This window comes from Symphalangus syndactylus, chromosome 7 (assembly GCF_028878055.3).
Source record: "Symphalangus syndactylus isolate Jambi chromosome 7, NHGRI_mSymSyn1-v2.1_pri, whole genome shotgun sequence".
Classification (NCBI taxonomy): Eukaryota; Metazoa; Chordata; class Mammalia; order Primates; family Hylobatidae; genus Symphalangus; species Symphalangus syndactylus.
The window spans coordinates 72177392-72196080 of NC_072429.2; the positions used below are offsets into that span (position 1 = coordinate 72177392).

The 18689-nt window shown below is 37.3% G+C and overlaps 1 protein-coding gene across 11 annotated transcripts in view; it reads right to left on the reverse strand.

The window, feature by feature from the left end:
• Nucleotides 1–2124: 2124 nt before the first annotated feature.
• UBE2W (ubiquitin conjugating enzyme E2 W) overlaps nt 2125–18689 on the reverse strand; it is an 85632-nt gene continuing 69067 nt past the window's right edge. For 5 of the 11 annotated variants that reach the window (XM_055286528.2, XM_055286527.2, XM_063642840.1 and 2 more), the window contains 2 exons: nt 17666–17741; nt 16530–17474 (listed from right to left, as the gene is read on the reverse strand). In XM_055286528.2, coding sequence (XP_055142503.1) covers nt 17389–17474; nt 17666–17741 — 162 coding nt within the window. In that variant the 3' untranslated portion in view covers nt 16530–17388. Of the gene's footprint in view, nt 5625–5656; nt 5756–13158; nt 13849–16529; nt 17475–17665; nt 17742–18689 lie in introns of those variants that run through there. The other 6 variants (XM_055286533.2, XM_055286531.2, XM_063642839.1 and 3 more) reach the window with 3 other exon arrangements.

Consider the following 18689-nt stretch of genomic DNA (forward strand, 5'->3'; position numbering starts at 1 on the left):
AATTACTTTACCTTGAGCCTCACCACCAATTTGCCTTTACATAAACAATCTGTGGTTAACTATGAAGAGATGCATTTTCATGGTATCTGACACAATTTACCAAGTTGCTTATGGTAGATTTCAGGCTTTAAAGTGTTATGTTTCAGGCTTCAAAAGAGGCAGGATTATTAAATCTTTCCATATACCAGAAAATCTGACAAGTGATGTCATTTTGAAATCATGCTTTTGCCTTTGAGAAAACAACTTAGAATTGTTGTAAGACCAATGAGAAAACAACTTAGAATTATTGTAGGACCATCCTTTTCTCAAAACCCAGAGAGTGTATGTGCCAAGGACTAGAACAAGAATTGGATCTCTACTTTTCCCAGTCAACTCCTCACTCACCATATTAAAACTGGAGTTCTTGAGGTATGTTAAGATAGATCAGCTTCTATTCAGGCATTCCTTCCACGTACTCAAAATACCCTCAGATATTTTATTAACAAAAAATTTTTCATAAAAAAATAGTCATTTAATCATTCTAGAGACTCATCACAGAATACAAGTCACAATATTAACATGTGAAAATTAAAATTACAATTAACATCTCACCAGGATCAAAGAACCCTAACTTCAACTTTCAGGATAGAGAGCTAAGTTTCAAGTACATGTCTAGATTCTATGTGCCTCTAATGATAATAATGTACATAAAACCTGTCTTAAATCGGCAAACAGACGAGGCATGGTGGCTTGCACCTGTAATCCCAGCACTTCGGGAGGCTGAGGCAGGAGGAATGCTTGAGCCCAGGAATTCAAAATCAGCCTGGGCAACATGGTAAGACCTTGTGTCTTTAAAAAAAAAAAAAAAAAAAAAATCTATCCATCCAGGTATGCACACACCTGTAGACTCAGCTAGCCGGGAGGCAGGAGGATTGCTTGAGCCAAGAAGGTCAAGGCTGCAATGACTGTTCCACTGCACACTCCAGCCTGGGCAACACAGGAAGACCCTGTCTCAAAAAAACAAAAAAACAACCCACACACAATTTATGTTGAGAAAGCAAGTCCCCCACAAATTATTTTTAAAAAATGATTCCAGGCTGGATGCGGTGGGTCATGCCTGTAATCGCAGCACTTTGGGAGGCTGAGGTGGGCAGATCACTCGAAGTCAGGAGTTTGACACCAGCCTGGCCAACATGGTGAAACCTTGCCTCTACTAAAAATTAGTCAGGTGTGGCAGCGCATGCCTGTAATCCCAGCTACTCAGGAGGCTGAGGCAGGAGAATCGCTTAGACCCAGGAGGTGGAGATTGAAATGAGCCAAGATCGTGCACTGCACTAAAGCCCGGGTGACACAGCAAGACTCCATCTCAAAAATAAATAAATAAATAAAAAATAAAAACAATCATTCCACATCTCAAAATGACTTAGAAATTTAAATGGAAAAAATAAATAATTTGCTTGGACAATAATTTGGCTTTGGGAAGAGTCCTCATCCAAAAATAACAAAATTTCCTTAATATTAGTACTGAAGAACTAATTATAGCTAACAGCTCATTTACCAAGTAGTCAATTATTCAACAAATTTAGCCATCTACTGACAAACTGAAATTAGTATCAGAAACTGCATGTATTTTATTTGTAGGAAGGAGAGCCATTTTAAATTTTTCAAAAATTCATGTCATAATTTTAATAATCTTCCTTCTGTAGATTCCCTAACCTCAGAAAAAAAAAAGAGAGAATAAATTAGAAGTGAGAAAAGGAAACTGCGAAAGACTGACACATTGGACATCTGTGGGAAGAGGCAGAAAAATAGGAAGAAAAATAAAGGACAGATTTAAAACAACTTAAAAAGGACTACAAACAGGATTGGGGCCAGTTGGTGCAGATTAAAAGACACCTTCACAGACCTCAATCAGGTACAGGCAGTAAGGGCATTACTATAACACAGAACAGTACAGTGGCTGATTTTGATAATGAATCCTCAGAAAAGAAGAATATGGTTAAGCTTCAGTTCTTTCTGAAAAGCAATTTACATACACAATTACAAATAATTGTAAATTTTAAGCATTCAGCTAAGATATGTACAAAAAATTAATGAAAGTGAGATCAAGAAATATAAGCAGCAGTAACCATAAAGGCTTAGAACTAGTGACACTGAATTCTTTATTTAAAAAAATTTTTGAACACACAGTACCTCCTCTTCTATTTTTAGGAAGAAGTTGTAACAAGTTTTAAATATCTCAATTCTGAAAAACAATAGGCTTTTAAAAAATAAGACTTGATTACCAGAAACAAGTAATACGTAGTTACATAACCATTTTCATATCACTACTCATTTCCATTATTTACCAATTCATCTTTGACGCAACTTGGAAACAATTAAGCAGTCACTAGACACCTGTTTTAGAATCTGAAGAAATTATTATCCACCACAGGAATCTAATGATATATATATTTGCATATATTTAAAATTTCATAAGGGAAAAAGTAATAAACTATTCTAGTTACTTTATACCAAATATTGATATTCCTAGTCAAAACAACAAGGATTAAGATCTTTCTCCAGGTGAACTGTTGACTATATAGAAGCTATTTCCAGCACTTTCTTCTGGGGATTAAAAATGATTTCCCTGCTGGCTAAAATGATAAATTATATAATACGAGTAAGTCCTTCAGAAGTGAATATTAATTCCTTAAGAGAACCATAAAATGTATTTTTAAAAAATTCTCTTAAAAACTGAAAATAGTCCTTCTCTCTAAAACCTATGGCATTAATCCCTACTTGACCAAAAAAAAAAAAAAAAAAAAAAAAAAGGAAGGGCACCATGTTCATGATCTAAGCATGCATAAATAAGGAAGTAAATGTATCATTGTCTTAATAGAATTTGGCAAACCAGAAGAATGGCCTAAAAATAAATAAATAAATAAATAAAAGAAGAAGAGTGTACCTTATCTTCTAAGTATGAAAGTCTAATTCTGTAGACCTATGTAGCAAATAGTGCCCCATGAGGAAATGCAGGGAGGAGGCAAGTAGCATATTCCTATATACATTTTCTTGATACTCTGGTTGTCTTTCAACAATGCATTACAGAGAAATATTCTTTTTATTATTACAAGCCATTAATTGCTCTCTATAGAGCAATGACTCAGATAAATGCCTTATGACTTTTAATAATGTAACTAACATATAAATTAAATCTAAGTGCAAGGAGTTTTCAATGATTCCTAAATTCAAGAGAGTGTTGTTAACCTGATTATGAATTTTAAATGTTTGTGCTCCTATATTTTAGGATATTTAATCTTATTTTCTACTCTTTAAACCATAAGATGTACCAAAATTATTTCATTTTCCTCTATTTTCCTGTTTCATTTTAGTTTACTTTATGGTATTTATATGTAGAGAGAGAGGTATGTTAAAATATTGTTATAAAAAACTCAATTGAGGCTATATATGACCTATTACTCTATAGTATAGCATTGTTAATCTTTGACCCAGTATATTAATTCCTTTGGTGAATAAATGTCACCGGTCATTTCTTTATAAAAGCATTTTAGTAAGAGAACCAGCAATATGGAGACAGATTTCTCCCTAACCCCCAGAAAAAGATCAAGTCAAACAGTAGTGTAGAGCAGTTACGTAAAATATGAAAATACATAATTTACAGCTGCAATTTTCATATTAAAAGCAGTTTAAAACTATGAGTAATTCAAAGACTTCCTGTCTTGGTTAAACAGGCCAACTAATAAAACTGAACAGAGATCACTGTGAGAATTTATCTAGTCAAGATAGAACAAAAATGGTTATAATTTTTTAAAAGTGGTAATTGTTAACTAGCAGTATATAAACAGTGTCCACAATTTGGTGGCTGGCCACGGTTTTAATTTTTTTTCAAGTTATTTCTATAGCAGACATATTTTTGAAGTCTACCCACCCCTGAGTTCAGCAATTATACTTTTAGAGTGTAAAATTATATGCCCTTAATTAACAACATGTACAAAGCTACAAAATGTCATCTATACAGATTAAAAACAATTTTAAAATATTATTTACCAATTATTGATTGAATGGTTTTACTGGGGTACATATTTCAAACCTTTCAGCCAACTGGCTTTCAGTTTTAAGCCCAAATTGATTCATATATTCACTGCAGGATATTTCAAAAAGAGTGCAACAATAAGGCATTAGTAAAAATAATATTGTAGTAGAAACAGATTTTGCATATGTGAAAAGGTAATTTATAAAATACATTAATCACTTTTTAAAAAGAACTTAGTTGCAGTATCATTAACTCACATGGTACTGAGAATTGGACCTTTCAACAATTTTTTTTCTATAGAAAGTTTTATCTAGCTGTAAGCAAAGTCTTTTCAACAACAACAAAACAAAACCCTCCAGGAAAAACTATATGGCTCTGTGAGACAAATAAGCAACAATTTGACAGTGATTTTTGCCTAAGTTTTAAAATAAAAATGTCCACACTCTTTTGTTAAAACATTAAGCCTCTGTCAAAAATGTATTTCTTATTTTAGGGTACAGGATTAAAGGACAAGATGATACTCACAAGTAAAGAAAATTTACAAGAAAAAACTTAACAAAAGTTTCAATAAAAGTATTGTAACATTCAAACTTGACTTATAACAAAAGAAACAAGATTGCAAACAAAAATGTTTACGGGTTTTCCAAACATAAATAAATGAAATAGTGTTTAGGCAGTAGGGCTCATGCTGATGGCTAGCAGGAAGTTAACAGAGTGTAACCTACTTGGAAAAAATCTTTAATGTACAAATAACAAGCCCAAATTATGGACTGCAGCAATTTAATCATCACTGCCATTTTTCTTACTTCCAAAATAAAGCCTTGATTAAACCATTCATATCCTATATTACTCATACCTTTACTTCAGAGATTGAGGAACTATATACAACAAATTAATTTATTTTCACCATAGGGATAACATACTGTACCTCTCTGCCAATGTTACTTGAAAATCTTCCATGTCAAAACAACTTGACAGTAGATATAAACAATTCAATAAATACGCAATGATCTTTCATTACAGTCCTTTAAAGACGCATGTTAATTCATGCTGTTAACCTTAGGATCACAGTGCATAGAATCCAAATATAAACAGTTGGGGTGACTTTTAAAGTTATGTTGGATCCCTCACTTTATTTATATTCCCACTATAACCGATAAGTTCATTTCATAGGCCCTATCATGCATTAATCATTGAGTGGCAGGAGTTAATGAAAACCTTTCCTGTTACAACGTCCATTGCCGGCAATGAACGTACCAAAACTGCCAAGGAAGTCACTGTTATTGCACAATACATGAGGACCTGGAGCTTTTCCAAAAGCTTAAAAAAATAAAAATAAAAAATGGAATTATATTTGACGTTTCCTGACACCTGCATTAATACTGTATGACTAATAAAAGCATGTCAGTTGCCTGGACTGAACCAGCGATCAACATGCGCCCAGAATGCACACGAGTAAAAATGCAGTAAAAGGAAGTAGTCTTCATTGCCTATAGGTCACTTCCAGTCAAAGGTTAAAGTTCAAAGACTGAATGATCAAAGTGCTCATTTTCTCAGTAGGACTATCTTCTGCTAGGAGGATGATAACAGTGGCATCAACAAGTATCATCTTTAAGAAAAGGAGACAAAAGATAATTAAAAAGTCAAGCATGTATAAGTAAATTCTACAAGTCTGTTTAATGTAGAAATAATTTCAATTAGCAAGTACACAGTTTACATGTCTGATCTGTCTCCCCAAACCTGTGAATACAAAGTGCAATATATGTTCAATTATACAGCGACAAACAAATTAAGTTTTATTATTTCAGAGAAATAGTTCACACAAACCTTAAAATGATATGTTATTAGTACATTCTATCTAAAATAATAAACATATGACATGTTAGTATATATTCAGGATGTATCAATCTTAAGAGAATTATTTTATGGGCAACAAGTTCACATTGTAATGAGACAGGAAGTAAACTCCTGATCAACAGTGCCATGCTATTTAACACAGAATAATACACAATTTGTCTTTAGACTGTGAAGGAAGTAACCGTTCTTTACCAATGAGAAACAATCTCCAAATCAATAAACAGTTAAGATTAACTTCTCTTTAGAAAATAAGTTTTCAGGCCGGACACGGTGGCTCACACCTGTAATCCCAGCACTTTGGGAGGCCGAGGCAGGCGGATCACTTGAGGTCAGGAGTTTGAGACCAGCCTGGCCAACATGGTGAAACCCTCTCTCTACTAAAAATACAAAAATTAGCTGGACATGGTGGCACACACCAGTAGTCCCAGCTACTCAGGAGGCTGAGGCAAGGGAATCGCTTGAACCTGGGAGGCAGAGGGAGGCTCTGCCTCATTAAAAAAAAAAGGAAAAAAAAAAAAAGAAAATAAGCTTTCAGCAAGTATAGATACATATGCAAATGGGGTCATTAAAAAAACTCATGAAATTATTTAATAATAACTTCTGGTAGCCTCAACACATATATATGTAACATAGACAACTTTAGGATTCATTATTTATTTTACAAAATTTATTTCACAAAACATATCTGAAAGATTTATTCTGAGGATGAGTTATTCTTCAGAAGGAAGCTACCTACATAAAGAAACTAAGACTGGTGGCCAAGAGTTGTGAAAACACTCAAGGAAAAAATTCTGAAATCCTAGCCAAAATATTTTACAAACTGTCTGATATGGTTTGGATATCTGCCCCTTCAAATCTCACATTGAAATGAGTGATCCCCCATGTTGGAGAGGGGCCTAATGGGGAGGTGTCTGGGTCATGGGGGCAGATCCCTCAGGAATGGTTTGGTGCCCTCCTTGCAGTTCACATGAGATCTGGCTGTTAAAGAGTCTGGGACCTCCTTCCTGTCTCTTGCTCCCTTCTCTTGCCATGTGACTTGCCTGCTCCCCCTTCAACCTTCCACCATGAGTAAAAGCTTCCTGAGGCCTCACCAGAAGCAAATGCCGACACTATGCTTCTGTACAGTCTTCCAAACTGTGAGCCAAATAAACTTCTCTTCTTATAAATTAGTCTCAGGTATTTCTTCAGAGCAACGCAAAACAGATTAATACACTATCTCATGTTAGAATTGATATACTGCTAATTAAAAACCAGTAAAATCTGACTTCTAAGCTGGGCAAACTCATAGAGTATTCCATGATCCAGTAATTTCAAGGGGGAAACAGACTGGAGTTTAAAAATAAATCATCCCTAATTCATTAGACGCCTTAAAATAAATAAGAATAGTATCTTTAAGAAAACAAGTAGTTTATATCCTCTAAGGTTCACTCACAATTTTCTTGGCAATGCAAAGTGGCTCACGCCTATAATTCCAGCATTTGGGGAGGCTGAGGTGGATGGACTGCTTGAGCCCAGGAGTTCAAGACCAGCCTAGGCAATATGGTAAAATATTGCCTCTACAAAAAATACAAAAATTAGCCTGGCATGGTAGTGTGTGCCTGTAGTCCCAGCTACTTGGGAGGCTGAGGCTGAGGCTGAGGTGGGAGGACTGCTTGAGTCTGAGGTTGAGGCTGCAGTGAGCCGTGATCCCTAGGCAACACAGTCTCCAAGAAAAAAAAAAAAAAGGGATGTTCTTTAAATTATTGTGGTACTTGAAATAGAGAAGATATACTTGTTATGGATATAAAACAAACTTAGGAATATTAATAAGTTCCTTAAAACATCGCTTCTGCAATAGAGTAACAATAGGGTTGGTCCCTGAAACTAACACTAAAACTAATCATACTCAAATCTCTAAGCTAAAAGATGGCACTAAATTCTACCTAATATGTCAAACTACTGGGGATAAATTTTAAGGTGATACAAGATAACAATGTATACAATAAGAAAAGTGACAGATAAAATTCAATTTGAACATAATGTTATCCAGTTAACTACCAATAAACTTGCCTCTCCAAAGACATACCATCTTTGACAGGTGGTAGCACAAATGCATCTTTATTTATTAGCTTGTTCATTGTAGAAGGTTTTTAGTATAGTAGGTTTTCTGTAGAATGTGCTGCCAAAATGATTAGGAAATCTTTTTGTCAAGCCACTTTCCAGATCCTAATCCCTGTTTTTGACTGATATGATACTACCCACCTTTGAATACCCTAGAGTTTTGAAGAAACAAATGATCTATAACAGCTAGATCTACAAGGACTTGCAGGATTATGAATCCATGATGGCTACATGTAATCAAGAGTTTATAAGCAAACTTTAAGTACAGATGTAAGTATGAGCCAAAGCCATCGCCATCCTTTTTCTAAATTGGATGGCCATAACTAAGAAGCAAAAACCTTATCCGTTACTAGAAAGAACATAGTTTGCTAGCCAGATGAAGGTATTATTGGATACCAGGACAGACTCACCCCTCAACCAAAAATAAATAAATAAAAAATAAAAAAACATCAGAGTAAACCCATTTTGGGTTAAGACAAATACAGGCCGACAAAAGGTGGTAAAAGAATGGTATATTTAATCTCTTGGCTAAAGCATTTGTAACAAGATAATGGCCTGAAGGAAAATCTAATTATTAACCATTTATATTTTTCCTAGAAATTCAGAAGCCCTACTAAAACTACACTTTCAAATATAACATACAAACTACCAGTTTCAAAGAGGTGACACCTACCATGGCTAACTTCACTGGGCTTCTGAGAAATGTAAATGAGAGAGAACTATATTAGAAGAAGGTCATTTAGTTTTCTCCTGAGAATAAAAACTATCATATAGTTCTCCAACTATCATGGAAACCCATCTCCTTGGATATCCCCAGGGACAGAAGACTAGAAAAAAAAGGAACACAGTAATATAGATCAGCGGATATGAAGTGGATGCTACCTCCAAGAAAAAGAAAATATTTAGTTTTGTCTCTCAACAATTTAGGGAATTAAAATTTTCCTTTAATGAACCAATTCAAGAAATATTTCAAAGTAGGCAGACAACAGACTTGTTAATCAGCAGGAAACAGAAGGCACAAACAAACTGAGTAAAAGTTTGGACTCAGGAATTTAGTAAACGGTTTTATAACTCCAAAAGGTAGTACAAATAAAAAAGTTCACAACACAGGTAAATCTATGGACAGCAACTATACGGCAGGAAGAAAAGGAGTTTGATACTACTAGTCTGAGACAATTTTATGCTCCTGCCCTCTTGTAGTCTTTATACTTCTATAGAAATGTTCCAGCTGAACAGAATGAGAATGCAGTCCATGGTTTTTAAAAACCGATATTCCTCTACACCTTCCCCAAATTACTGACTCATTTTGTTGGACATGCCATCTGGACATTATACCAATTCATTTCCTATGAGCTTAGGTCTCTGAAACCAACCTTCAACAAACAGGAGCCTTAAGTTACACGGGGTGAGCATACCTAAATCCAAAATCTGAAACTTTTTAAGCATCAACATGACACCAAAAGTGGAAAATTCCAGACTTGACCTCATGATGTTAAACAGTTAAAACTCTGTTTCATGCAAAAAATTATTTAAAATGCATATAGTTCCGGTGTGGTGGCTCATGCCTGCAATCCCAGCACTTTGGGAGGCTGAGGTGGGCAGAGTGCTTGAGTCCAGGAATTTGAGACCAATCTGGGCAACATAGTGATATCCCATCTATACCCCCCAACAAAATATACAAAAATTAGCTAGGCATGGTGGTACACTGTCTGTAGTCCCAGTTACTCGGGACACTGAGGTGGGAGGATCACCTGAGCCCGGGAAGTTGAGGCTGCAGTGAGCCATGATCACACCACTCCAGCCTAAGTGACAGAGTGAGATTCTGTCTCAAAAAATAAATGAAGTTTTGTATAAAATTACCCTCAGAATATGTGTTTAAGGTATATGTGAAACATACATAAATTTTATGTTTAGACTTGGCTCCCATCCCTAAGATAGCTCATTATGTATATGCAAATATTCGTCAAAAAAAAAATTGAAATCCAAAACACTTCTGGTCCCAATCATTTCAAATAAGGGATATTCAACCTACAGTTTATAACCAACCATTCGATTTTCTAACACCTTAAGGAGAATGGTTCCAGCCAGCCACAGATCTGTCCTCCCCTCTGTGGAAATCAAATCATTTATGCAACTAAGTTGTATATGCCTGATACTGACCTCAGAAAACAAATGGACCATACGACTAATGGACTTTAGTTGGCTACCTCACTGAAATTATTTTTATGGTCTTACAAAGAGACATGTTCAAAAGACACTTTCTATCTTTCCCAAGAACAATTATCATGTCTGTTTTATGATATAGAACCTTGAGGCCTCAATCATTCATTTATTTGTGCATGGAACTGTATGCAGATGTTTTCTAAGGAAGATTCCAGCCCTGAATCATAAGAAAATTCCTTAGCCCATCTATATGCTGAGGTGAGTTGTCTATTTGCATACCTATTTTGGTTAGGCTTGTTTTTTTTTAACCCTATTCTCCCTGCTCAATTGATTATTCAAAGCATAAGAATCCCCTCCCACTCCCGCACTGCCTTAACTGGCAATGAATAAATTTGCATTTCAAAGCAGGTATGACTTCAATTTCTTAGTGAATAGAAACTATAAAGGAATTCTGGAAAACACATTGATAGTCAACTTCAAGTAAGTAATAAAGAAATGTGCAGTCACTATCAATACAACTTTTTATTTAATATATCCAAAGACCTCTCAACACTAATGAGGTGACTTTTTACATGGTAAGAAATCACTGTGTGGTAAATAAGAACCTCAAAAGAAATAAATATAAGCTATGATGCAAACAAAGACAATAACAGTGGGGTACACAGTGACTGGCCTAATTCTTAAGGGATTCTAACTAATAATGTAGAAAACCACAAATTTAAGCTGAGAGAGGTCTTCCAAGAACTTTAACACTGGTATTTGGCAGCTCAGCTTTAGCATGTCAGCAGAGTTCTCCTCTTACAAAACCAGGAAATGAAGCGAATTTCAGATTTGTTGTTTTTCATTAACTGTGCCTCCATCCTGCATCCAGCATCCAGGAAGTATATATATAATCACTAATCTAAACCAAACCTCTCTTGCCTCTGCTTAGATCTGACAAACACTGACTCACCTTGACGCAAGTATGTTGGGAAGCACCACACAGGAGGACTGTGGAGCTTGAGACCTGAGGCACACAATTCCACTTAGTTTCTAGAAACTGAAATGCTAAGTGTTTCAGTGAGTTTATCCAATTCTTAGTAAGCCTTTGTTCAGTTTCTGATCTTTCTGCCTACCCTTGAAAGTCACATAAGGAAACTGGCCTGTTCTGTAATCCTTTGAAAATTAGATGATGCTAAGAAACATCAAGAGTCCATATGTCTTGGTAACTAGGTGTTATACTGGAACAAGGCAGTGTAACACCTAGAGCTAAGCAGAAAAAGATACGCTGACTTGTGGAAAGTTCTAATAAGAAAATTAATGTGTTATGCTTTTTATAAGCGTATGATTATCTTTGATAAGATTACAAAAATTTACCTATAATGCCAGGACAAGCTATTATTCACATTGCCTGTAACTGCTATTCTGATATAAAGGAGAAGACAGTATGTGCTACACAGCTGAAACGCATTAGCTTTTTAAAAGTGAAGGAAAAAAAAGTGAAGAAAAAGTTCAAAGAAGATTCTCTGCAGCCATCCTAGTTGGATGACAGAACAGCGCTTTACCATCTCAATGTATAACAAATATTTCCATTCCTTGATTGCTATGAAACTCACTTTCAAAACAAAGTTGTCCCTTAAAAGGAGAATGGTGGAGGGGAATGATTCAAACATTCAGCATTCAAGCAAGAGGAGAAAACATATTAAGAGATAAGAATGGTTATCGCAAGTCAATGAACCAAGGATATTTTAGACAAAATTATCTGTAAATGAAAAAAAAAAAATTTATGTACCCAGGATTGGGGACTGGACTAGAACAGTCATAATTCAGGTGAGTAAGAATCCAGTGCCTTTTAAAAATAGCTCATTTGCACTGGGGGTGGGGGGGGGCGGGGGGAGGCGAAAGAGGAAACGATAACTTTAATCCGTTTATTGGAAAAATGAATTACTGTATGAACTTCAGACTATTTTATATTATGTGAAAGGTTAATTGGTTTGAAAGCCTATTTTTTTTGGTACTTCTCGGCTTACTTGGAGATTATGTGTCTCCAAACTACTAAAAAGAACTTTCTACTTTAGTCATCAAAGTACAGATTTCTCAGTAACATAAAAACCATTAACTCTAAGAAAAATAACTTCTATTGGCTGGGCGGGGTGGCTCACACCTGTAATTCCAGTACTTTGGGAGGCCGAGGGGGCAGATCACCTGAGGTTGGGAGTTCGAGACCAGCCTGAACAACATGGAGAAACCTCATCTCTATTAAAAATACAAAATTAGCCGGGCGTGGTGGCGCATGCCTGTAATCCCAGCTACTCGGGAGGCTGAGGCAGGAGAACCTCTTGAACCCGGGAGGCAGAGGTGTGGTGAGCCAAGATGGCGCCACTGCACTCCAGCCTGGGCAACAAGAACAAAATTCCATCAAAAAAAAGAAAAAGAAAAAGAATAAGAACTTCTATTTCTATTATAAATTTTAATTTAAATAATTAATCCTTATATTTCTGGTTTTATCTTTCCCCATTTCTTATTCAAAAGCAGGTAAGAAGAAACTCTGAAGTATTCTTTGATGAAAGACTTCTCATAAATCCTTTCAACCATATAACCAAGCATTAGAGGGGCTAGAAAACCGATTATCTTTTTGAACTTTCTCCACTAGGGAGTAGTAAATAAGGAAAAAAATAGGAATACCCTCTAATAATGGCATGAGAAAGTAGGAGAGAGGGTTGTACTTTAAAATATGTGTACTTTTGGCCGGGCGCGGTGGCTCACGCTTGTAATCCCAGCACTTTGGGAGGCCGCGGCGGGCGGATCACGAGGTCAGGAGATCGAGACCACGGTGAAACCCCGTCTCTACTAAAAAAATACAAAAAATTAGCCGGGCGCGGTGGCGGGCGCCTGTAGTCCCAGCTACTCGGAGGCTGAGGCAGGAGAATGGCGTGAACCCGGGAGGCGGAGCTTGCAGTGAGCCGAGATTGTGCCACTGCACTCCAGCCCGGGCGACAGAGCGAGACTCTGTCTCAAAAAAAAAAAAAAAAAAAAAAAAAATATGTGTACTTTTAAAAAAACTCATCTTCTAAAACACAATGTCCTCTGAAGTTGCATGAAAAACCTCAAGGTGGTTTAAAAACACTTGTGAAAAAGAAGAATCTTTCTATTACTAGTGAGACTGAATCTATTTGAACCAGAATTATTAGTCTTAAAAACGCTGACACTTAAAAATAATTATGTTTGTCAATATTCCTAATTGGCTAATCTTAATTTTTGATGAATGTGGGAACTCACTTGGAAGATAAAGGAGTTTCTGACACTCAAGGATTTTTGTTTGTTTTTTAAGGCCTTTTTGTAAAGGCATGAAGAAGCGGCTTAGTGTTTGGTCCTAAAAGGCAAGAGAATGTAAGAAAGAATTAAGCCTGTTTATTAATGACTCTATTTGGAAACCTTGTCAAATAATCTCAGAAACAATAGTTCTCAGATGACTAGCTACATCAGAATTATCTGAGGGTATCTTAATGTAAACAAAACCAGCATTCAAGTTTATTGGGTTCCTCAAAGGAGGGAGTATTTAACAAGGCTTTGGTGAAACAGCTCTGAAGAAGAGAGGAGTTGTGTGTGTAGTAGAATTAATTCCAGGCAGGCCGGGCGCGGTGGCTCACGCTTGTAATCCCAGCACTTTGGGAGGCCGAGGCGGGTGGATCACGAGGTCAGGAGATCGAGACCACGGTGAAACCCCGTCTCTACTAAAAATACAAAAAAAAAAAAATTAGCCGGTCGTGGTGGCGGGCACCTGTAGTCCCAGCTACTCGGAGAGGCTGAGGCAGGAGAATGGCGTGAACCCGGGAGGCGGAGCTTGCAGTGAGCCGAGATTGCGCCACTGCACTCCAGCCTGGGCGACAGAGCAAGACTCCGTCTCAAAAAAAAAAAAAAAAAAAAAGAATTAATTCCAGGCAAATAGCACATGTAGAGGTAACAGATGGCAGACTAAGAAATTGAGTATATAATAATAAAGTACTACACTGAATATTTCATAAATAAAACTTTTCTTGTGTTAAGGATTTTTTTTTTTAGGACAGATTCTGTGAAGTTTAATAACTAAGACAAATGTTTGCTCTTGAATTTTAAGCTTGCTAAATACTGCTGAACTGCTTCCTTAAAGGATTACACTAACTTGCTACATACCACTAGCAAGTATGAAAACAATTTTATTCTACCCTTTACTCTCCCCTTCAGTATTGCATTTGTTTTATAAAACTCTGCAGATTCAGAAACTGTTTCAAAATCTTAAACTGGTAATTATTTTACTGAGCTGCACTTTTTTGCCTATTTTGTTTTTTATCCTTAAGTAACTTTCATAAACAGTTTATTTTTAATAAGCTATAAACATTTCACAATTTTTTCAGACTTCATAACGATAGTGCTTTAAAGTTAAAGAAGCTGTAAATTTTCATATAATTGAATGTTTAATTTCTTTGTGACTTCCTTTTAAATTCAGAAATTCTTCCTTTCTCCAGAGAGCTGATACCCAACATTGAAAAAAACATTTTTTTGGTTGTATTTTAAAAATAGGCCAGGCGCAGTGGCTCACGCCTGTAATCCCAGCACTTTGGGAGGCTGAGGCAGGCGGATCACCCTGAGGTCAGGAGTTCGAGACCAGCCTGGCCAACATGACAAAACCCGTCTCTACTAAAAATACAAAAATTGGCTGGGCACGGTGGCTCATGCCTGTAATCCCAGCACTTTGGGAGGCCGAGGTGGCCGGATCACGAGGTCAGGAGATCGAGACCATCCTGGCTAAGAGTGAAACCCCGTCTCTACTAAAAATACAAAAAATTAGCTGGGCGAGGTGGTGGGCACCTGTAGTCCCAGCTACGTGGGAGGCTGAGGCAGGAGAATGGCGTGAACCCCGGGGGGCGGAGCCTGCGGTGAGCTGAGATTACGCCACTGCACTCTAGCCTGGGCGACAGCGAGACTCCGTCTCAAAAAAATAAAAAATAAAAATACAAAAATCAGCTGGGCATGGTGGCACGCCTGTAATCCCAGCTACTAGGGAGGCTGAGGCAGGAGAATCGCTTGAACCCAGGAGGCGGAAGATGCAGTGAGCCTAGACCATGCCACTGCACTCCAGCCTGGGCAACACTGTGAGACTCCATCTCAAAAAATAAATAAAAAATAAATAAATACAAATACTGAACCCACAGGAAATATTTTATGCAGTGAAAATATTCCTTCTCCAAAGGATTATGATTTTCCAGGATGATTACTAAATAATCCTTCCCCTTCTCACTGATTTGTAATGCCTTATTTATCATATATTCAAATGTTATATTCAACTGGGCCTAAATAAGAGGAACTGTATTTCAATGATCTGTTCTTCTATTAGTATGTTTTAGTGTCCTGTCTGGTAGATTAATTCTCCTCCATTACCTTTATGGTTCAAAATTCAAACTTTGCTCTTCTCATCTATTTTTTTCCCAAACTTTTCAAACACCTATCTCCCTTCCCACCCCCACAATCATTCACTGGATTTTTAATGAACTCCATCGAACCTACAGTTCGTAAAATATACGTATTTTTATTTCACAGCTCTTAAAGTTTTGCCATTTTCTTCTTCTAAGTCATATGTATTTCTTATTGATATTACCCCAAATTTTCACATTTCTGTCTCTCAGGAACAGCATATTTCTTTGTGTTTTCTTTTTTTTTTGAGACAGAGCCTTGCTCTGTCACCCAGGCTGGCATGCAGTGGCGCGATCTCCGCTCACTACAAGCTCCGCCTCCTGGGTTCATGCCATTCTCCTGCCTCGGCCTCCTGAGTAGCTGGGACTATAGGTGCCTGCCACCACGCCCGGCTAATTTTTTGTATTTTTAGTAGAGACAGGGTTTCACCGTGTTAGCCAGGATGGTCTCAATCTCCTGGCCTCGTGATCCACCTGCCTCGGCCTCTCAAAGTGCTGGGATTACAGGCATGAGCCACCACGCCCGGCCACTTCTTTGTGTTTTCTAATTTGTAACTACTGGCATAGTTCTATTGCACTGACTCGGGTCATCTTTTCGTTCAACACCTGGGGAACTTTTAAGTTTTTAATTCAGTCAATTTAGGTGAGGATACAGAAGGCTTCACACTGGATAGAAGATACAGGGAGAAGGTCATAGTTCAATTAGTTTTTGCTAGTTCTAATTTCTTATCAGGTTAACATTAAAAAAAAAACAAACCCACACACAAAAAAACCCCAAAGGCAATACTCTTATGTATACAAAAATCACAGGGGATGGTTTTTGTTTACTTGCTTCAAAAAGTACACTGAAGAATACAGACTTTTTGTTTTTAATTTCAAATAACTCTTCAGGGAAGCATTAAAGTTAGTTTAGAAATGCTAGCAGCTCTGAATTATCATTACCATCCCAACAAATACAATAGAAATTTAAAATTAGAGAGTATTTTATTAATAAAACTACAATCAGCAGAATGTCACTTTTTTTTTTAAGGGATAATGATTAGAATAGAGAGCTTTCTAATTTAATGAGGTACCCCTTACTGTGACTCCCCCCTCCTCCCAGCCATGAATAGTACCAGAACTAAATGAACACACAAGGCATCAAAACTTCTATTTCAAACAACAGATTTCCCAGTAACTAGTTCTTTTTTTTTCCTTTGGAGACAGAGTCTCATTCCATCACTGTCACCTGGGCTGGAGTAGAGTGGCGCGATCTCTGCTCACTTCAACCTTCGCCTCCGGGGTTCAAGCGATTCTCATGCATCAGTCTCCGGTGGAATTACAGTTGCGCGCCACCATGCCCATCTAATTTTTGTATTTTTAGTAGGGACAGAGTTTCACCATGTTGACCAAGCTAGTCTTGAACTCCTGACCTCAAGTGATCTGCCCGCCTCTGCCTCCCAAAGTGCTGGGATTACAGGTGTAGGCCACCATGCCTGGGCTCCCAGAAAATAGTTCTAATTTGATTTAAAGATTATTAAGAACTTCTTTTTTGTAATACAATGGTAGAGTCTCCGAATGTCAAAGTAATTTTACATTTTACTTTTATGATGGTTATCATTTCATTTGCCCCATTAAAAGTCTAGTGTACTGCCGGGCGTGGTGGCTCACGTCTGTAATCCCAGAACTTTGGGAGGCCCAGGTGGGCAGATCACCTGAGGTCAGGAGTTCAAGACCAGACTCATCAACACACAGAAACCCCGTCTCTACTAAAAATACAAAATTAGCTGGGTGTGGTTGCACATGCCTGTAATCTCAGCTACTTGGGAAGCTGAGGAAGGACAATCACTTGAACCCAGGAGGCAGAGGTTGCAGTGAGCCGAGAATCACACCATTGCACTCCAGCCTGGGCAACAAGAGCGAAACTCCGTCTCAAAAAAAAAAAAAAAAATCTAGAGTAATTCATCCATTAAATATATTAGAATATTTTAAAGAATTTTCTTCATATAACATAAACATAACACCAATTATAGCTTCTCTTCTTTTTACCAAGTCTTATAGCAAATATATATAATCTTCAAATCAAAATGCTAAAACGTTATTACAAATTCAAACTGCTTACCATGATACCACCATTTTGTTTTCTTTGGATTCTTGTTACATGTTCGCACATAAAAAGAATTATCTGGTGGTCGTCTCTGAAACAAAAAATAATTTAAATAGGTTGAAAAACAGAAAAACTAAGAGGGTGACAGTTTTAATAAAAGCTTAAGAAAAATTGACAGAATGCATAAAAAAAAACATGAATAGTATATCTAAAAGAATAAAAACTATAAATGTATTCCAGGAAATGTGTATGCTTAACACCTAAATTTAAAAAAGGAATAATAAGGGTGTTTGAGTGTGGTCTGTGTTAGGTTCCAGCCTGGCCAACATGGTGAAACCCAGTCTTTACTAAAAATACAAAAAAATTAGCTGGGCGTGGTGGTGCGTGCCTGTAATCCCAGCTACTTGGGAGGCTGAGGCAGGAGAATCGATTGAACCCGGGAGGCAGAGGTTGCAGTGAGCCAAGATCGTGCCATTGCACTCCAGCCTGACAACAGAGCGAGACCCTTGTCTCAAAACAAACAAACAAACAAACAAAAAATTAAATAAATTATAAGGGGAATGAAGAAGGACTGATGAGAAAAGTCAAATTCACATAATAATTTAAACATAGCTGGGCACAGTGGTGGGCATCTGTAATCTTAGGTACTTGGAAGGCTGAGGCAGGAGAATTGCTTGAACCCAGAAGGTGGAGGTTGCAGTGAGCTAAGATGGTGCCACTGCACTCCAGCCTGGGTGAAAGAGTGAGACTCTATCTCAAAAAATAACAAAGGGCCAGGCGTGGTGGCTCACGCCTGTAATCCCAGCACTTTGGGAGGCCGAGGTGGGCGGATCACGAGGTCAGGAGATCGAGACCATACTGGCTAACATGGTGAAACCCAGTCTGCTAAAAATACAAAAAAAAAAAAAAAAAAATTTTTTTAGCTGGGCATGGTGGCAGGCGCCTGTAGTCCCAGCTAACTCAGGAGGCTGAGGCAGGAGAATGGGGTAAGACTGGCAGGCGGAGCTTGCAGTGAGCCAAGATTGCACCACTGCACTCC